The 18,811-nt window shown below is 40.5% G+C and overlaps 1 protein-coding gene across 5 annotated transcripts; it reads left to right on the top strand.

Moving 5' to 3' along the window:
* The first annotated feature begins 906 nt into the window (after positions 1 to 906).
* LOC125894115 (duodenase-1-like) lies at positions 907 to 18,351 on the top strand. Of its 5 annotated transcripts, XM_049585311.1 has the most exons (7): positions 15,917 to 15,944; positions 16,061 to 16,125; positions 16,232 to 16,341; positions 17,100 to 17,250; positions 17,425 to 17,554; positions 17,726 to 17,980; positions 18,085 to 18,351. In XM_049585311.1, exons 4-7 carry the CDS (start codon positions 17,147 to 17,149, stop codon positions 18,235 to 18,237), a joined length of 642 nt encoding a protein of 213 aa, XP_049441268.1. In that variant the 5' UTR covers positions 15,917 to 15,944; positions 16,061 to 16,125; positions 16,232 to 16,341; positions 17,100 to 17,146; the 3' UTR covers positions 18,238 to 18,351. The 5 variants fall into 5 exon arrangements, with proteins under 5 accessions (XP_049441263.1, XP_049441264.1, XP_049441266.1 ...); XM_049585307.1 differs by lacking the exons at positions 15,917 to 15,944; positions 16,061 to 16,125; positions 16,232 to 16,341 and adding exons at positions 1,277 to 1,582; positions 6,041 to 6,096; XM_049585306.1 differs by lacking the exons at positions 15,917 to 15,944; positions 16,061 to 16,125; positions 16,232 to 16,341 and adding an exon at positions 907 to 1,246.
* Positions 18,352 to 18,811: the final 460 nt, after the last annotated feature.

Genomic DNA, 18,811 nt, shown 5'->3' with positions numbered 1-18,811 from the left:
CGCCAAAGCTCCACTGGAGGTTGCAAGGCTTTCAAGAGTTTAAGGAGTGTAAGATTTTTTTAAAAATATATATCTGTACAGTGGGCCTGCATCTTAGAGTTTTATTCATTTCTGTAAATAAAACTACATAACCTTGTTATTATTTAAAGTTTAAATTACTATTCAAGATATACATTACAAATCTCAGGATGAGGGCACAGTGAAGACCTAAACACAAGTTATATTCACAGAGCCTTCACTCTTTGCTAAAAAGCTTCGTCCTGTATTAGAAAAGTACGCAGTTAAAATAACAAAGTGTGTGTATGATTGTTAAAATAAAAATAAAAAATACAGACAAAGAATCATATTTAAAATAAACAAACAAACAAAAAACAGGTAAACTCATCTCTAATGCAATATGCAGATGTCGTGAATGTCTGGTGTGTGTGTGTGTGTGTGTGTGGGCGTGGATGTCTGGGTGGGTGTGGGATTTTGAATAGAACTCACCTGTTTACATTTTATTAAGGCTTAAAGTTTTTCATAATTAAGGGCATGGCTGGTTTGAGTGACCGGCCGTCTGTCAGGATACTTTACCATTCAACTATTAGTTAGTTTCAGAGCACCAACTCCACCCCTGTAATATATTGATCTTCAGATATTATTTATTTGAGTTCATCTTATAAAACGTAAACATCAAAAAAACAGAACAGAACGAAGTATCCCTTTAAGTATCTCAGTTGCTCTATGCTGCCCCTGCTGGAGCCCTCTAGTAACTTCAACTGCTCTTACTGCTTGTTTTAGGGTGACTTTTATTTAAATAAAACATGAGAAAATACTGTACTACAGCTGCTGTAAGAGTAAACATTATAACCACCAAATAAAATATACCAGGGTCCCCACGTGTCCTGGAAAACCTGGAAAATAATTGATCAATTTTCCAGTCATGGAAAACATATGGAAAATGAGAAAAAAAAGTTGCCCTGGAAAATTATTTCTCCTCCCTCTGCTTCTCTCTACCTTGTGAGTGAAAGCAAACGGGTTACACATTTTGCGTATAGGCATAGCCTACATGTCTCAGCTGTCAAAATTGAGCTGCAGGCTTCTCTGCTTCTAGCCGGCACAGAGCCCCACGTGACGCTACCAGCCAATCAAATTTGCATATTCCCTCAGAGCAGTTCCGCTCATAGACATCATATACAGATTATATATATCTATGGTCCCGCTACCCAGTGTCTCCATTCCAGATTTATCGACTTTCCAGACCCCAGTAAGGACTTATTTTTTCCAAAGAAGCGCCAAAAACTAGCGACTTTCAGTTCAGGATTGTTGCTGTATTGCTGTATATCGAGTGTGAAGTTTTTCTCTCCTCTCTTTGTCTCCTCTGTTGAGTGACAGACAGAGGGAGAAGGGTCCAGCTGCAGGCTTGAGCGCCGCAGTTTTAGGACCGCAGAAATAAGACCCTTCATTTTTCGCAACTGCGCCACCCAGTGACTTGGAGTAGTGCTTGCAGTAGTGCTAGGCAGCAGTCCGCACATGCGCGTCATGGGCCTGTCAGTCATGGAATACCTCCATGTGACAAATAGATGTTGACAGCAAACCAAATGTAAGTAACATGCATTGAGTTTATTTAAAATGCGATGTAAACGTAGGACAATTTCACAACAAAATGAACAATATGAAGCCGCGTGGGATTTTGTAAGGTTACTGTTAAGCTGACGATATTGGTATTAAGGGTAGGGCACTAACATCAATGTGAACTTGAGCTAGCTAACATTAGCCTAATTAATTAAATAGCCGAAAAATTGTCAAATAGTTGCCACGATTTTCGAATAGTGTTTTTGCTTGTGCTTCCCATCCCTAAACATTACAACCGTTTTCAATTGCGCCGCCATTATAGACTCTCTGACGCGCTTCATATCAGAAAATGTAATGCTTAGAGATGATAAATATACAATATGTGATAGTTACTCATCAATATCATGCATTAAATATCTGATATTTACTAAAATGTGTGCTTAAATAGTGTTAGAATAACCTCCTCCTTACCTGTCCGGAATACCATCAGCCAAAATGTCTAACCGTCTGGATCACCGTGAGCACACACGGTATTTCACATAGACATATATACGTAGACACCGCATTGACTGGCACTGCCTATCAGAGCCGACGTCCTCGCCGGCCGCCATCTTGGATGGGTCTCGCTTCGCCTCTACAGTGCATTCACTTCGATTGAGGAAGGAGCTGTTTACTTGTGCATACAGCTCCTTCCTCAATAGAAGTGAATGCACTGTGGAGGCGAAGCGAGACCCATCCAAGATGGCGGCCGGTGAGGACGCGCTCAGGCACTCGATGCGGCATCTATGTATATATGTCTATGGTATTTCGGACACCCTTGTCAAGTGACGTTTTTTTTTTTTTAATTTCTCCCAAACGACTGGTCCAAAATGTGTCAATCAAACTTTGGTGTGCGTGTAAGACCCGCCCACAGAGACAGATAAGCCAATCAGGATTCTCTGTCCACGCATTGATATCTTAAGGGACTTTTACTGTGCAAAGTGTCCGGAACACCGTGAGTCTACGTTATTAGCCCAACAGTAGTTTTCTGTTATATTTCGACTGCCTTACTTATGTCTATGGAATCATCTAAAAATGTTCAATTTGACCAATTAGGCACTCTCTTTGCTAGATGCACATTTTTTAAGTCAAAAAATCTTTGCCAGATCTACAAAGTTTCACTGCCCTTTTTGCAATCCATCCTCATTCACACCAACAAAGTTGAGCAGGGTGAAAAGCCACTTGGGGGGCCATTTCAGTATTTCACACTTGATCCATCGTCTGACAGCAGAAACAGAAAATATGTGAATGAGAAAAACTTCATTAGGAAGACAGCTCTATTAAACTACTGTATAATTTATGTGCACAGAGAGGAGAGAAGAGATTAGCGACTTTTCATGTAGTTTTTAGCTAGCTACTTTCCAATCAAAGTAGTTGTCACCACCCGAGTGAGACGCACACAGACCACAGGGAAGAGGCACCCCTTAAATGAGAGGGAGGGTAGGCAGTGAAAACTAAAGACTTACATGTTCATTTGAACTGCTGGCAGTTCTTATTGCTAATGTTGTTAGCATTAATGAATGGGATTCAACATGGCTAAATTAGCATTACAGCTATCAATCAGTCAATATTTTGCAATTTTTAAACAAATCAAATGTAATTCAAAGGGCTTTGCAGGTTGATTAAACAACAAAAACAACATAGGAAATAAAGCAAAAATGTACTTGGTAACTAATGCACACTGAGCAATAAAATATGAGTAGATAAAATAATGCAAGATAAGGAATAAAATATAAAAACTCAATACAATGGTGATAGAAAGAAATGATAAAATATGGCAAAATCAAATTTAGGCTACTTAAAGCAGCTGTGTGGAACTTTTCGTGTTCATTGATTATAGCACCCCTTTGGTCAAAGCCGGTCAAAGCAGTATGACACCCACAGCCTGGTGTCGTAAAGTTCCAACTGCAGCCGGCAATTACCGCATGCATTTGTTTTGGAGAGCGAGAGGATTAACTAACGTCAGGTCAGTCCAAGTAATTAGTGGAAACAGCAAAATTACTCAGTAAATTCTCCTGTCGTGTTTCTGTTCTGATCTAATCGAAGCTGTTGTGTATTTTGAGCTACTACGGCTACCGTAGTAGTGTGAGCCTCAAGTTATTCTGGGTAATGTAGTAACCGTTGTGCTACTGGAAACAATGAGAAGCAGCCGTGTACGGTCGGTGTAAGGAGGAATAAACAGTTAACAAGTCATCTGCTGAGTCTGCATTATTATGTGAAGAGAATACTCCGACAATTTGGGAGTCATGCCCTTTCTCTATCATTTTCATATTGAGACAGCAGTTAGCATGGCACTTGTAGGGGGTCAGTACATCTTGCGCGGAGGGATACACTGGTGAGCAACAGCTGCAGATGGCTCTGGGACAGGTACGCTAGGTCACTCGGTAAAAGCAAACAAAGAGACGACACGGACGATATTACTCACCCGACTGAAAACTGTCCATCAGCTCCTGCAGGCCTGGGGCGTTTTTTCCAGTTCATCTTAGGAACATGCAAAAAAGTTTCAATCACGCCAGGATTAGTGACTGCTGCAAAGTTTTCATTCCTTGTGATGCGCTCTCTGTGGCGCTTTTCCTCCTGATGATATACCTCCCCGACGATTGTAGCACCGAGTCCCATTCTGTGCAGCAAAATGGGAGCGGAGGATTCAGCCTCTCTTCTCGCCTGCTCAGCATCCAACACATGGAGTTCCTCATCTGTCTGCTCCGGCTCAAACAGGTATGGCTCTGTGTCTGTGTCCGCTACAAGAAACTCTTCAAAATCGCGTTCAAAGTCGTCCATTGCAGCTACTATAGTCTGGAGATATCGCTAGGCTAAATAAACAGCTGAGTTTTGTTTACAAGCTACGTCTGTGCCTGCTCACCGGTGTATCCCTCCGCAGATCACAGCGCAGGACGTACTGACCCCCTATAAACGCAATGCTAAACGCTGAGACCCAGCCACTGGACGTACAGACACAAAAAAGATATCGATCATGTTGTCTCAATATGAAAATGACAGAGAAAGGGCATAACTCCCAAATCGTCGGAGTATTCTTTTATGTGAAGATACACAGTGAAGACATAACATAATCCTAACACAGCAAAGCTGTTACCTGCAGCCTTCGCTTGCAAAGCTAACGCTACTAACGTTAGGTCAGTCCAAGTAATTAGTGGAAACATGCTAACATGCTAACGTTACACACAAATTAGCAGTAAAGTAAGACCTGTTCATAAATGTTCTGGTGCAGCTCTGAATTTCTTAAAAACTGAGGACAACTGCCTGCTGTATATTTGTGTTCATGGTCACAGTCACAGATAATTTTAGATGATGCTCCTTCGTTATCCGCCATGCCATCACAAGTACAACCAAGTCCTCATAGATACATCTCTGGTAAAACTGTTAGGTGTTATGTGTTCAGCAGTGCCCGTTGCGTACTGCTTACTCGAAGAACACTGTAAACGTGGCTCCTCCTTCTGTGGTTTAATCGCTGCGGGCCGCTGCGGGCGAGCAGAATCACTTCCGCCTCGGGTGCCGTATTCTGGTTTGCTGACTTCTGCTGTGTGTCCGACCCGAGCGAGGCTACGCTAAATAGCCATATAGAGAAAGGCTTTTTTGTCGCTGTTGGGTTCAAATAAATATGCGGATCTTCAAGGGGGGGTGATACGAACTAGGGACAGTTTTATTAATGGTAAAAAGTTCCACACAGCTGCTTTAAACAGTAAATCAATAAAATCTTATTATAAATATATCATTTATTTAAATATAAACAATAAAGTATAGATAAAGCAGAGCAAATAAAGACAAAAATTCATAAATAGAATAAGTATAAACCATACATTTATAATAGTAAGACACTACATATAAGCTAAACTAAAAAGCTAGCTAGCAAACAATGTTTATGTCTGAGAGTTAGAAATAAATATATTTTAGGTTCAATATGATACAGTGGTGCTAGCTTGAGATATTGGTCATCAACACTTAATCTTGTTTCTTAGAGTACTAGAGTAACCTAAAATGACTGTTCTGGAACAACAAAATGCAGTTTAGCATCTAACCAAAAGTGTGAAAGAAGCAGTAAAGTGCCATGTGGTGTGTACAGTATGTGTAATACATAGAATATGAAAGATATGAAAAAGCTAAGAACAGTAATTTACTGTGTGAACAGTCAGTATGAGCAGCAATAGATTGTTTCAAATGTGTGTTGTTGTCCTCTAATTACAGGGGCAAGGGACAATGTCAGGAAGACAGTCCAAATTCAAAATTATTATAGATATGTTATAGCCATAGACTGCACATCTTTTAAATCAGACCTCTGGGGGCGGGAGAGGAATAAACGTCCTGGAAAATAATTTCTAGAAAAGAGTGGGAACCCTGTATAAACTGAAAATGCTCAAATATCAGGATATGAAAAACCCCAAAACATGAGGCCATTAAATGTTACAATACTACTTGATCCTGCTCGCAGGTCATGCAGCTTATTCCATCTGAAGTCTCACATAGCCAGACCCATCTCCACAGTAGGTAAGTAGAAGGGTAGTGACAAATGACTTTATATTAAAAAAAAAAAAAAAAAAAAAAACATAACTACAGATGTTTTCAGTTTGTGAACCAACTTACTACATGACAAATCATTTCACCAAAGTCCAGTTATAACAAAACAAAACGTGACAGGCAGAGTGCATTTTTTTCCTACATGTTATAAATGCATATGTTACATGTGGAGCAAGACAATAATTTCCCTGTCTGGATCTGTGCATGTTTGTCCTCTCCTTCATGCTCTAACCAGACCATTAGTTTCATAACTGTGAGAACAAAATTCACACTTCAACCTCATGAAAATTGTGGTTATGTGTTTCGTCTAGTTTGTGATAGATTTCGGAGAAATGTTTCAGTGGGCTGTTGGGTGGGTATTTCCGCACCAAAGAATACTGGCATCTGTGTTCTTGCACTTGATGTGACCAAGCATCTGCAAACTTTAAAACAAATAGGTCCACTAATAGGTCTAAATAAATACCCCAAAACAAACAAAACAAGGAGATTAAAAGTGTGGAAAATGAGAGAAAGGAGAAAATATTCACAGTCAGTCACATTCTAATTATAATATACTTCACCCTGCTGCACCACCAGCTCTGCAAGCAGTTGTTTCTTTCACATTAGCCATGACATTGGCGCCTGATGCATACAAGAAATAGAAAATAAAGTAAGAAAATAATGCATGCTCTTCACAAATTTTGCTTTATGTTCTGACATGCTCAGAAATACATCTGATTGATAGTCTCAGGCCAACAAATGGGACATTAGCTCAATTACAATTCACATTTCCTTGTCTGTTTGTTTTTTCTTTTCTTTTTTTTCAGAGCAAACTAAATGCTGTACAGTATATGGCCTTGGTACAGAACAACAGAGGTCATGTACTCATCAGTTAAGACTTTGTAGTCTTTTGATCTCCACAAAGTTGTATATTTTTCATATCTTGCACAAACTCAGAGCTGGATTAACACACAAGGGGGCCTCAGAGTAATTAAGAGTTGTAGGTCCCTTAACAACGTTTCAAATGATGATGGTTACTTCAAATGATCTGTTGCGCTTATATACAGTGCACTTAGAATTTCAATCTTTTAAAAATATGGATTTCACTTTCGACATAAAGCCTGCAGTTACAAATCTTAAGCGGGATTTATAGTTGTTCGGCAGACCCTGCGCCGTAGCCTACGCACGTGACCTATGCCATTGTGAGCATTTATACTTGTGTGGTGATGTGTCTGTGTCACGCTGCAGTTACACCTCCAAAACAGTAGTTGGCGGCGGAGATTTCTGTGAAGTGCTGTAAAGTTTAGTTGATTAAACATGACTTATTTGAGACAATTTCAAACACGATACACAAATCAGCCTCACTATAACTCGCAGCATTCGCAGCATAGCGGCCGGTGGAGATTTCCTCTGCTCATATGAAGCCAGGATAAATCCCAAAGTATAAATCCCTTAAAGGGCCAGTGTGTAATATTTGGCATGGTTTATTGTCAATCTGAATCTGAATCTGAATATTCTACCCATTAATATGTTTATACAAGTGTATAATCGCTATAAAATAAAATTCGTTTGGTTTTCATAGCCTTATAATGATGCTTTTATATATATATATATATATATATATATATATATATATCAAGGGCCTTGCTTTAGAGAGGTTGCCATCTTGCGCTGCCATGTATGTACGGCAGACCGAGTGGACAGTCCAGCCAGCCAGAGAACGTGTTTCGCATGTGTAAATGAACAAACGAAGACAGCGGAAGGAAGGATGAAGCAGGAGGAAACAGCAGAGAGTGTTAGGAGTTCGTCGATAGAGAGTAGTGAAAAGTTTTTTTAGTTATAAAGTTTGCGAATGGACCACACTTACCATGCAACAGGACAGAATGAACCCGAACCTTCATCTGCGAGGAAAAGAAGACGCAATTTCACTCCTTGTGATGCACTCTTTGCGGCGCTTTTCCTCCTGATGATATATCTCCCCAATGATGGTAGCACCGACCCCATTCTGTGCAGCAAAATGGGAGCGGAGGATTCAGCCTCTCTTCTCGCCCGCTCAGCATCCAACACATGGAGTTCCTCATCTGTCTGCTCCGGCTCAAACAGGTATGGCTCTGGGTCTGTGTCCGCTACAAGAAACTCTTCAAAATCGCGTTCAAAGTCGTCCATTGCAGCTACTATAGTCTGGAGATATTGCTAGGCTAAATAAACAGCTGAGCTCTGTTTACAGGCTACGCTGTCAGTCAGTGTGTGGGCTGGAGATTGGCAGAGCAGAGAGGGGAGGGGGGTCTCCACTTAGTATCATAAACGAGTATGTGTGTAAAGTTATGAAGTGTGTCTGTTACGCCAGAAGAGTCAGAGTTTGGGACGGAGTGGAGTGTTACCAGAGTTTCTGGAGTGCTCAAATAACGAGCCTTTCTCCCGAACGCTCCTCTGGTCTCCTGCTCGTGAGGGATTCATTACAACATCGTAACATGGTTTAGATTTCTAAATAAACATTCACCTCATCGCTAGATAGACCTACTCCTGAAAAACTCGTGCGCAAGGCTTTTTGTCCCTACGAGGCCATCGTCATTTACCCGACGAGAGGGGTGAGCGAGTGAGCCCTGCAATCTAGAATTTGACCGCTGATGTCACTGTTTCCAACGGTTTTCAACCCATTTTACACACTGGCCCTTTAAGGATAAATTACAATCAAGACTTAAAATGCTATTTTTGTGGGGGCTTTATTGTCTTCACAAGTTATTGTTTCTTATCTGTGAAATTACAGTAAATACAAGCTTTGTTTCCACTGAGGGAAATGGTTTCAGCTCACAAAAACAGACAGGAGGTCTGCGTTTCCACGACGTGTAGTTACATTTCTTGGGGGATCCACATGAAGCTATGGCGTAGGCTCTGCATCAACATGGAGCCTTCACCATAGTATTTTTGTATTTATGAAATGTGATGATCCTTTTTGACCCCTTGCTGTTAAAAAATTATCAAAGCGATTGAGTTAGCGCAGGAAACAGGTTTCTGTGGTTCAACTGGTTTGTTGCAGAATTCAGAGGAAATGTTCGCGTGGGCTGTTTTTCCAAACACAAAACAGCAAAATGGTGGCAACTGAACATGATCAGTGTTTGGTATCTTAGTATCAGTATCTAACTCTCTCATTAAGTAGATATACAAAAAAGGTGTCACTGACTCAGCAGTTTGCCCAGTTTAGGTTTACTACAGCTGATCCACAATAAACCAATAGCACAGTGACACACCTTCTCTGTCAGCCTATCATCTCACTGCTACTCATTTTAAATATGGTTCTTTTTCTGCCCACAGTTCTTTCATGCTGCTGCTGTTTGTACCCTCAGATGCAGCCTCTATTCGCCTTAGCATTCACCAATCAGAGTCATCAGCCACCACCACCTCCACCAGTGTCTAGTGTTTCGACCGGCCTAGGGGAACCGGTACATAGCAGGAAAGGATGCTCCCCTCTTTCCCCACTCCCAAGGATGACCAATGCCACACAGCTGCAGTCCAACAAAAGATCATTTATTTAACATTCAACAAGAAAGGCAGCAATAAGCTTCAGGGTGGGCGTGGCCCAAAACAACATACAAAACAATCTATTCTCCAAAACTAACTTACCTACCCAAAAGTAAATAAAATAAAAATACAGGTCACTCACCTGACTCCCTATAAATAAACAGGAGAAAAAAGGATGAACAAAAAGGGCTACCCACCCCTACAGCTACCTGGACTGCTGGACTAATATCACAATTAACTCATTTCTAACACAGCACGATGAAGCATGGTGCAGTTGGGAGTAGGGCCAAGAGAAGAGGAAAAACAGCTCAAGCAGCGGCCATTTTATACCAGCTCCACCAATCTCCAACCACCAATCAGCAGCCAGCACCTGGAGAGAGAGAAACACACTAAGGGTGGCAGCACCACCCTCAGGCAGGGAGGAACAACAGAACAGCAGAATCAAATAAATGACCCAGGGTCATAACACTAGACTCCATGTGGGGATTTATCTTGATGCCACTCAGATGTCCCACGATCTCAAAAAATCTCCCTGTAGCGTCTAAACGCCAAAGACTTCTGTTAAATCTTAATCAGCACAGATCATCTATTAATCTGTACACCTATATTTCACGGTAAACTTCAACTTTATTTCATTCTTCTATTTCTATGAACTTATCTTACTATATAATGACGAAAACTCTGTCTGTGTCTCTGTTCCACGTTTTTCTCCTCACTGACTTGGTCAATCCATGTGAAATTTGGCACAGTGGTAGAGGGTCATGGGAGGATGTGAATGAAGTAATATTACATCAATTGGCCAAAGGGGGGCGCTATAGCAACCGATTGAAATTGCAAACTTTGAATGGGCATATCTCATGCCCTGTATGTTGTAGAGACATGAAACTTTGCACAGAGATGCCTCTTCTCATGAGGAACACATTTGCCTCAACAACCCATAACTTCCGGTTATATAGATTGTCTGCCATTTTGAATTTTTAAAAAAACACTTAAAATCGATCTCTTCCTAGGAAGTTTGACCGATCTGCATGAAACTGGGTGAACATAATCTAGGGATCAATATCTAAAGTTCTCTCTTGGCAAAAGTTGGAAAACTTACTAAATCTGAGCTTCTATAAGGCAATGAATATTCCGGAGGGCGTGGCTCATCACATAAATGTGTATAATATCTCAAGTAATGTAATAATGTAATATGTAATGTAGTAATGTACAGTTTTAGCCCACTAACTATCCCACTATTGGCAATGGTACTACTGTACTTTCAATGAAACAATCATGCTATCAAATTCACAAAAACTCTGTCTGAGTACATTGCTCTTCTTAATGGGTTCAGTTGACTATTTAATCTGCAACTTCCTATGACCTGTATCCCAAATACACACCATGTGAAACTGTACATGGGCATCTGTGTAGTCAATGGGTATGGACTAGTACAACTAAATACACAATAAAAAAAAATGTTAATAGGTCAATACTTTTGATGCAGTGATAAACCAAAGCATATTTTGCTGATTGAAAAGGTGTAGCTTATTGCACCTACCCTCTATATATTAATTGTATGTACTGTTGTCTTTAGACTTATATAGTAAAAACAAAACAAACAAGCTAAACAATATATTTATATTCAAAAGCCCCAAACAAAAATTCATACACACACATAACTTGGTTTTATATTTGAATATCCTCCCATCTTCAAACCATCATAACTTTAGCGTTCCCTGCTCCACTAATCTGAGCTCCTTTTCTCCTGTTTCCTTACAGGATATCACTAAGTTTGTGCACAGAATTAAGCCTTCTTCTGGCCCCTGCGACATTCTTCCTTCATCCTTGTTTTTAAGTGTTTTTAATTCAATTGGCTCCACTATTTTAGATATTATTAATCTCTCTGTTTTAACTGGCTCTGTCCCGAGCCATTTTAAACATGCCATAGTTCAACCTTTGCTGAAAAAAACAAATTTAGATCCCACCCTCCCGATTAATTACAGGCCTATTTCCAAGCTGCCTTTTGTGTCCAAACTGCTTGAAAAAGTTGTTGCAGAGCAGCTCACAGCTGTATTAGAAACTCACAGCTTGTATGATTCCTGTCAATCAGGTTTCCGTAAAATGCATTCTACAGAAACAGCCCTGCTTAAAGTTACTAATGACATTATGATGGCAGCTGATGGTGGGAAATGCTCTGTACTGGTGCTACTGGATCTTAGCTCTGCTTTTGATACGGTTGACCATGGCATTCTTTTAAACAGGTTAAACCAGTTAGTGGGTATTTCTGGGTCTGCTGTAGATTGGTTTTCCTCATATCTCACTGACAGGAATTTTTCAGTCGCTGCTGGCCAATTTATGTTGGACGCAGCGCCGTTGTCATGCGGTGTCCCGCAGGGTTCTGTTCTGGGTCCCATGTTATTTTCCCTGTATATGCTGCCTCTTGGACAGATTATTAGTCAGTGCAGCGGAATCTTTTATCATTTTTATGCTGATGATATTCAGCTATACTGCTCTTTTAAAACTGATGAGTCCAGCCAATTGTCTATTTTAAATGATTGTTTGGATGCTATTAAAAGCTGGATGTCTGACAACTACCTCCAGTTAAATTTTAAAAAGACAGAATCACTTATAATTGCCCCAGAACACTCCATTCTTGTCATTAAGCATTCTTTGGGGCCTTTAAGTGCTCATGCTCAGCATACCGTCAGAAATCTAGGTGTCATTCTTGACCAGTCCTTGTCCCTAGACAGTCATGTCAGTCAGCTTATTAGCTCTTGTTTTTTCCCATTTGAGGAATAGTGCTAAATTAAGATCTGTGGTGACCAGAGTTGAGATGGAGATGATTATTTATGCTTTTATTTCCTCTCGTTTAGATTATTGTAATGCTCTTTTTTCCTGTTTAAACCATACCACTTTGAACCGGCTCCAGATTGTCCAAAATGCAGCTGCTTGCCTTTTAATCAGTAGTAACAAGAGATCACATATGACACCAATTTTATCCTCTCTGGACTGGCTACCAATCAAATTCTGCATTCATTTTAAAATTCTGGTTTTAACTTTTAGAGCTTTACATGGTCAGATGCCACAGTAACTTGCCGACCTCCTTCTCCCGTACTCGCCCAATCTGACTCTTAGGTCCTCTGACCAGATTTTACTCACCATCCCTAGGAACCATTTTAAAACCCGAGGTGACCGTGCTTTTCAAGCTGTTGCTCCCAAACTCTGGAACGCTCTTCCCTTCTCTCTGAGATCCACAGATTTCTGTACTATTTTTATGAAGCAACTTAAAACATTTTTATTCAGACAGGCCTTTGGCTGACTGATTAAATGTTTTTACCTCCTTTTATTGCTTCCTATGGGTTTGTTTTATTTGTGACCTTTTCTTTTTTTTTTTTAAATTGTATTTTCATTATATTATTATTGTCTGTGTTTTTGCTTTTCTTGTGAAGCACTTTGTGATTTTATATCTGTGAAAGGTGCTATATAAATAAACTTTACTTACTTTACTTACTTTGTGAATTATTATTTGAAAATATATTTTTTAAATCTTTAAGCATATTACACATTTTCATTTTCTTTTCAAAAGTATTCCACAAATCAGTTCCTTTGACTCTCACACATCTTTTGCATTATTTTTGTAAACTAGGAATGGCTTGTTCATACTGGTAGGAGGGGGCCTAGTTGTGAAGTGCTTTGTGGGGGAGTAGGAGGATTTTGAATTGGATACGGTAAACAACAGGGAGCAAGTGTAGGTTCTGGAGGATAGGGGTTATGTGGTCACGGGAGCGGGTGTGGGTGAGGAGGCGGGCAGCAGAGTTCTGGATATACTGAAGTTTATTTACGAGATTGGAGGTTGTGCCATGGAGGATTGCTGCAGTAGTCGATACAAGATATAATAAAAGCGTGACTTGCTTGATGTGTTGGTTGAAGGAGAGATTGGTGTCAAAGATGACTCCAAGGTTGCAGCAGTGGGGGTAGGGGGAGAGGGTGAAGTTGATGGAAGTCTTTGGCTGTGAGGGTGAGGGAATTTGGACCAATTATGAGTAAGTGTGACTTGTTGTAGTTGAGTTTGAGGAGATTTATTTGCATCCAGTGTCTGATATCAGAGAGGAAGTTTGAGAGGGTGGAGTGGGTCTGAGAGGTGATGGATTTGGTAGAGATATAGAGCTGGATGTTGCCAGAGTAACAGTGGAAACTATCACAGCCCAGCTCTGAGGCAGCGACAAAGATGGGAAATAAGACGAGTTTTACCGTGCGAAAATAATGTATTTATTTACAAAAGATAATCAAACTAAGGTAAACGTGAAAGTCAGTAATCAGTAGTGTAAGCATGTGTGGATGTGTGGAAATGTATGGAGAGAACAACAAAACAAACAGCAGCAGCAGCCCGCTGCTCCGACCAGACCAGCAAGAGAGAGATGACAGGCAGGAGGGGAGCTTTTAAGAGTCCACACAGGTGTGGCTCATCAGGCTGATGAGCCCATCAGCTGATCAAGCTGGCGACACCCTCTGCCCTGCTTCCTGCAAGAGAGAAAACACAGCAGAAACGGGCAGAGACAGTTAGTGGACTGGAGGGGTCGTCACAAAACAGAGGCCATGGCAACGGATGATCTGACCGAGGGGGAGGAGGTAGAGGATGAAGAGGAGAGGACCAAGCACCGAACCCTGGGGTACACCTTGGGACAGGGGGGCAGTCGAGGAGGAGCAGTTGCTGATGTAGACGAATTGCTTCCTTTCATTAAGGTATGATTGGAGCCAGGTGAGGGCATCATCTGTGATGTTGAAGAGAGATTGTAGGCGGGAGAGTAAGATGGAGTGGTTAATGGTATCAAAGGCAGCAGTGTGGCCCAGGAGGATGAGGATGGAGAGTTGGCCAGAATCTGAGGAGAGGAGAAGGTCATTTGTTACTTTGAGGAGGGCAGTTTCAGTGCTGTGGTGGGTACGGAATCCGGATTGAAATTGTTCGTAGAGATCATTATTGGTGAGATGGGCTTTGATTTGTGAGGCGACAACACATCCAGGATTTTAGATGAGGATGGGAGGTTGGAAATGTGCCGGAAGTAATTGATGCTGTCAGGGTTGAGTCCAGGTTGCTTGATGATGGGGGTTACAGCAGCCAGTTTCAGTGATGGGGGAACAGTGGAAAATTTGAGGGAGGAGTTGATAATCCCTGAGATAATTGGGGAGATGGTGGGGAAGCAGTGTTTAACAAAGGAAGATGGGATGGGATCTAGATGCAGATGAAGGATTTCATGGTTGGGATGATTTTGGACAAATCAGCCGGGGAGATGGGTGAAAATCTAGAGAGTGGAGAGGTGATAAGAGGAGCAGGGGGGAGGGAGGAGGAATGGGTGATGGGGGAGGAGGATAGGCAATTGTAGATGGTATCAATTTTGGATTGGAAGAAAGAAAGGAAAGAATTGCACTTTTCAGCGGTGAATGAGTTTGAAATGTTGTTGCTGGGATTGAGGAGTTTGTTGATGGTGGAAAAAAAGAGCCTTTGGTTATTGGAGCCAGTGTGGATGAGGTTTGAAAAGTAAGCAGAGTGGGCAGTGTTGAGGGCGGTTTTTTACAGTTGAAGGTGGTCAGTGTATGCTTGGAGATTACCTGTGAGTCCGTTGGTTTTTTTTGCAGAGTCTTTCAAGCTGAAAGTATGAAAGTCATATTGATATCAGTGATTCTAGCTCTGTATTACTTGGGATTGGATCAAAACCAAATATTGTGGTGCCCCCCACCCATAGTAATTATTGTCAACAGGCTTGACAGTGGGCCAAAAGCTGCTTGTGGATGCTCGATATGTTTAGTATTACATACAGTTTTTAATCTGGACAAATCATATTATTAGCACTGTACAAAACATTAACAGTTGGCATGAATGTGAGTGTAATTGTCTTCCTGTGTATATTAGTCCTGTGACAGGCTGCTGGTGTGTCCAAACTTAACCCTGCCTCTCGCCCACTGTAAGCTGGGCCCAAGATAAGCTTGAGTCTGTCGTAACCCCAAAAATGATAAGTGGGTAGGGATGATAAATCAAACAAATGATTCCACCCCTGCTGTTTGTGTGGTTGTGGATACATTTCTTGCTCTAAGGATAAATGTTTGCATGTGTTGCAAACAGCCAGACATAAATGTCCTGTTTAACTAAAGAAATGATATATATATTATATATTTTACATGATTTTAAATATGGTTTTCAGCAGTGGTGTAGTGATAGTTAATAAGGTCGGTGTACTACTAGGTAGGTGGGTAAGTTACCAAGAAAGAAGTAGGCATACTCTCCTATATATTCCAGTGGCGTCTTGGCTGATAGATGAATACAATAAACGGGCAAAAAAGAGGTAGCTATACCCCGTATACCTGCATATACCACGTGTAAATGCACTCTGTCAGTACTACTACTCAAATTGATGGGGTTTTTTTTCCTTCAATAACTAATGCATGTGGTTGGGTTTAGGAAAAAAAGAACAGGGTTTGGCGTTATAATCTTACACAATGCAAACACTGCTCTTCCAGATCAAGGTCAGTGTTTGTTCGGCCCATCCACCACCACTTCCACCCGCCCTACTCGAACTTTTGCCGCCTTAACTTTTGTTTTTGTCTTGCGTTTTCCCCTGACTTTGCCTAGTGCTGTAAAACTATAATGGCAACCAGCTGCATATCATGCTGACATTAAGGATGGCATTTTTTGTCTGTTTGACAAAGTCACCACCCAAGTGCCAGATTTCAATGACTGGAGTGAGTATGGGTTGACAATATAAACAACTTTGGGGCCCAGCACTGAACCTTGATGAACTGAACTTGAACTTGAATTGAACACTGAACTTTGAATGTCATTGCTTATTTGACATATTGATCTCTATTTTCAAGACAGTTATTGATCTGTGAGTATGCTACCCCTCTAATACCATGTCTTTTAAGTTTTCTTATTAGTAAACTATGACTAATAGTGTCAAATACCTTATTATCATTATTATTATCATTTACAATGGGGAAAGGAGGTCTGAATGGCACAGAATTAACTGAATCAAGAGGCTGAAAATATCCAAAATATAAAATTAAATGATGAAAGATATAAAAGAAGTAGAAAAATGAATTAATGTGCCAGACTATGTTAGTTTCATCACATACTGATGATATCATATTTGTGCTTCAGGTTGCTGAGGCATCAGATAAATTAAACTAACCAGATCATACAAAGATAAAAAACAAATTGCAAACTTGCAAACATACGTTGCACGACAGATGTGGTTGGAAGTCAAGATAACAAAGATGATTATCTCACTTGAAAACAAAGCAAACGGTATAAAAGAGTCAACTTGACACCCCCCAAGAGGACAAGCCAAGTGCCTTGCTGGCATCATGCATGCTCTGTACAAATTTCTACTTGTTCATGCTCTGACATGTCTCGGAGGAAATGGTAACATGTCCAAAACTGGTTATTTTTCTTGAACCATTAAATGTGACATCAAGTTAATTTTGACTTATCTTTGCAGCACGTGGGAGTGAAATCATAAACGGGCAGAAAGCCCCGGAGAACTCGATGCTGTATATGGTCTCTCTGCAGAACAGTAAAGAAGAACATGTATGTGGAGGATTCCTCATCCGGGAAGACACTGTGGTCACCGCTGCACATTGTGGCCGCCTGTGAGTTACAATTCCCCTTTCAGCAATCTTTGATTCGTGTAATTAGAAATCAATTTAAAAATATTTCAAGATATATTAACCAACTTTTTAAGTAAAAAATACTTAATGTTTTAAGTTGTTGTTGTTACAATCTTAGAAAATATACTGACAATCGCTCAATGATCTCTCATTCAGGGGAGTTAAACACGTTGTTCTTGGCACCCACCATCTCAGTAAGGTTGGATCAAGAATGAACATTGCACATAGATACATACACCCACATTTTGTGAGTGAAGGCTCTGGCAAGGACATCATGCTTCTCAGAGTAAGTACTTCTACTTCTTTTACAGTAGTACATTTTCTTAGTCATTTTTATCATCAGTACCACATTCCTGCAATTGTTTATTAAATTAGAGTCTGATAAATAAAAGAAAATATGTTAGGACATTAGACTGCAAATTTTTAATTTCTCCTCTCTGACTGTGTGTGTCTGCAGCTGGCTGGGATGGCTAAACTGAACAACAGAGTGCAAACAATTCCAATTCCCAGATCTGAAATAAACACACAAGAAAACACAATGTGCCGTGTAGCTGGATGGGGTTACACAACTAGTGGTGGTGTAGTTTCTGATGATCTGAGAGTGGTGGACGTGTCTGTCATTAGCCGGCCAGACTGTAAGGAGAAATGGCGTGGTCTTCCTGCCGATGTCATCTGTGCAGGTGGATATCCCTCAGACAAAGGATTCTGTCAGGTATGTTTTCTGTCTGTTTATTGAAAATGTTAGCTGGTATAGAAATGCTCCAAACACCTTCAATCGAATAATGATAAACACACTAAGCTTCTTCCTCTTCACAGGGTGATTCCGGTGGTCCTCTGGTGTGCAACGGGATGGCTGTCGGTGTCGTGTCTTTCAACAACAACAACACCTGCAGCTACCCAGATGTACCCAACGTCTACACGGATATCTCAAAATATCTTCCCTGGATCAACAGCAAACTCAGACATTAGCACAAATCTTGCAAGTTTCATTTCAGCATACATCAATTTTGATATGGGGGTTTCATGGTGTCTCAGATTGCTCTGTCAGTGTGGCCAAAATTCAAAATAAAAGCTTATTTCAAATACCATGTTTGATGTCTTTCTTTGACAACTTCATCAGAACACTTGAAATTTATTTAAAGTAATTAATAATAATAATAATAATAATAATATATAAACCCTTCTGAGGTGTGTAATTGTAAATGTGTGAAGATAATGGAGTTATTATTACATGTAGTACATGCGGCATGGACGTATTTAGGCGGAGCAGAGCAGGGTTTTTTTTACCTGCTATACAGACTTAGTCTTTGTAGCGTGTGAATGTGTGCATATTGAGTTTTGTCAACTGATAATGCAGTTGTTATGCAGGGCTTGGAAGCATAGGCCATGTTGACCTGTACTAAATTAACTAACTGCATTGTGTGGAACAGGATTTATTGATTTGATGATTTATTTTTAATTTGAAATGTAAAACTCCCACAAGGTTGATTTGCTGCTTTGCATTTCCTTTGGTACAGTGAGGTACTTATTTTAACACATCTAA

This window comes from Epinephelus fuscoguttatus, linkage group LG9 (genome assembly GCF_011397635.1).
Source record: "Epinephelus fuscoguttatus linkage group LG9, E.fuscoguttatus.final_Chr_v1".
Classification (NCBI taxonomy): Eukaryota; Metazoa; Chordata; class Actinopteri; order Perciformes; family Serranidae; genus Epinephelus; species Epinephelus fuscoguttatus.
Note: the sequence above shows the minus strand (reverse complement) of the source record. Positions and strands in the feature narration are given on the sequence as shown.

Coding starts and splice junctions, on each gene's coding strand:
- LOC125894115 (XM_049585306.1), top strand. CDS start 934: ATGGAAAATGAGAAAAAAAAGTTGCCCTGGAAAATTATTTCTCCTCCC. Junction 1,247..17,099: donor TATCGACTTTCCAGACCCCA/GTAAGGACTTAT, acceptor TTATCTTTGCAG/CACGTGGGAGTGAAATCATA. Junction 17,251..17,424: donor GCTGCACATTGTGGCCGCCT/GTGAGTTACAAT, acceptor TCTCTCATTCAG/GGGAGTTAAACACGTTGTTC.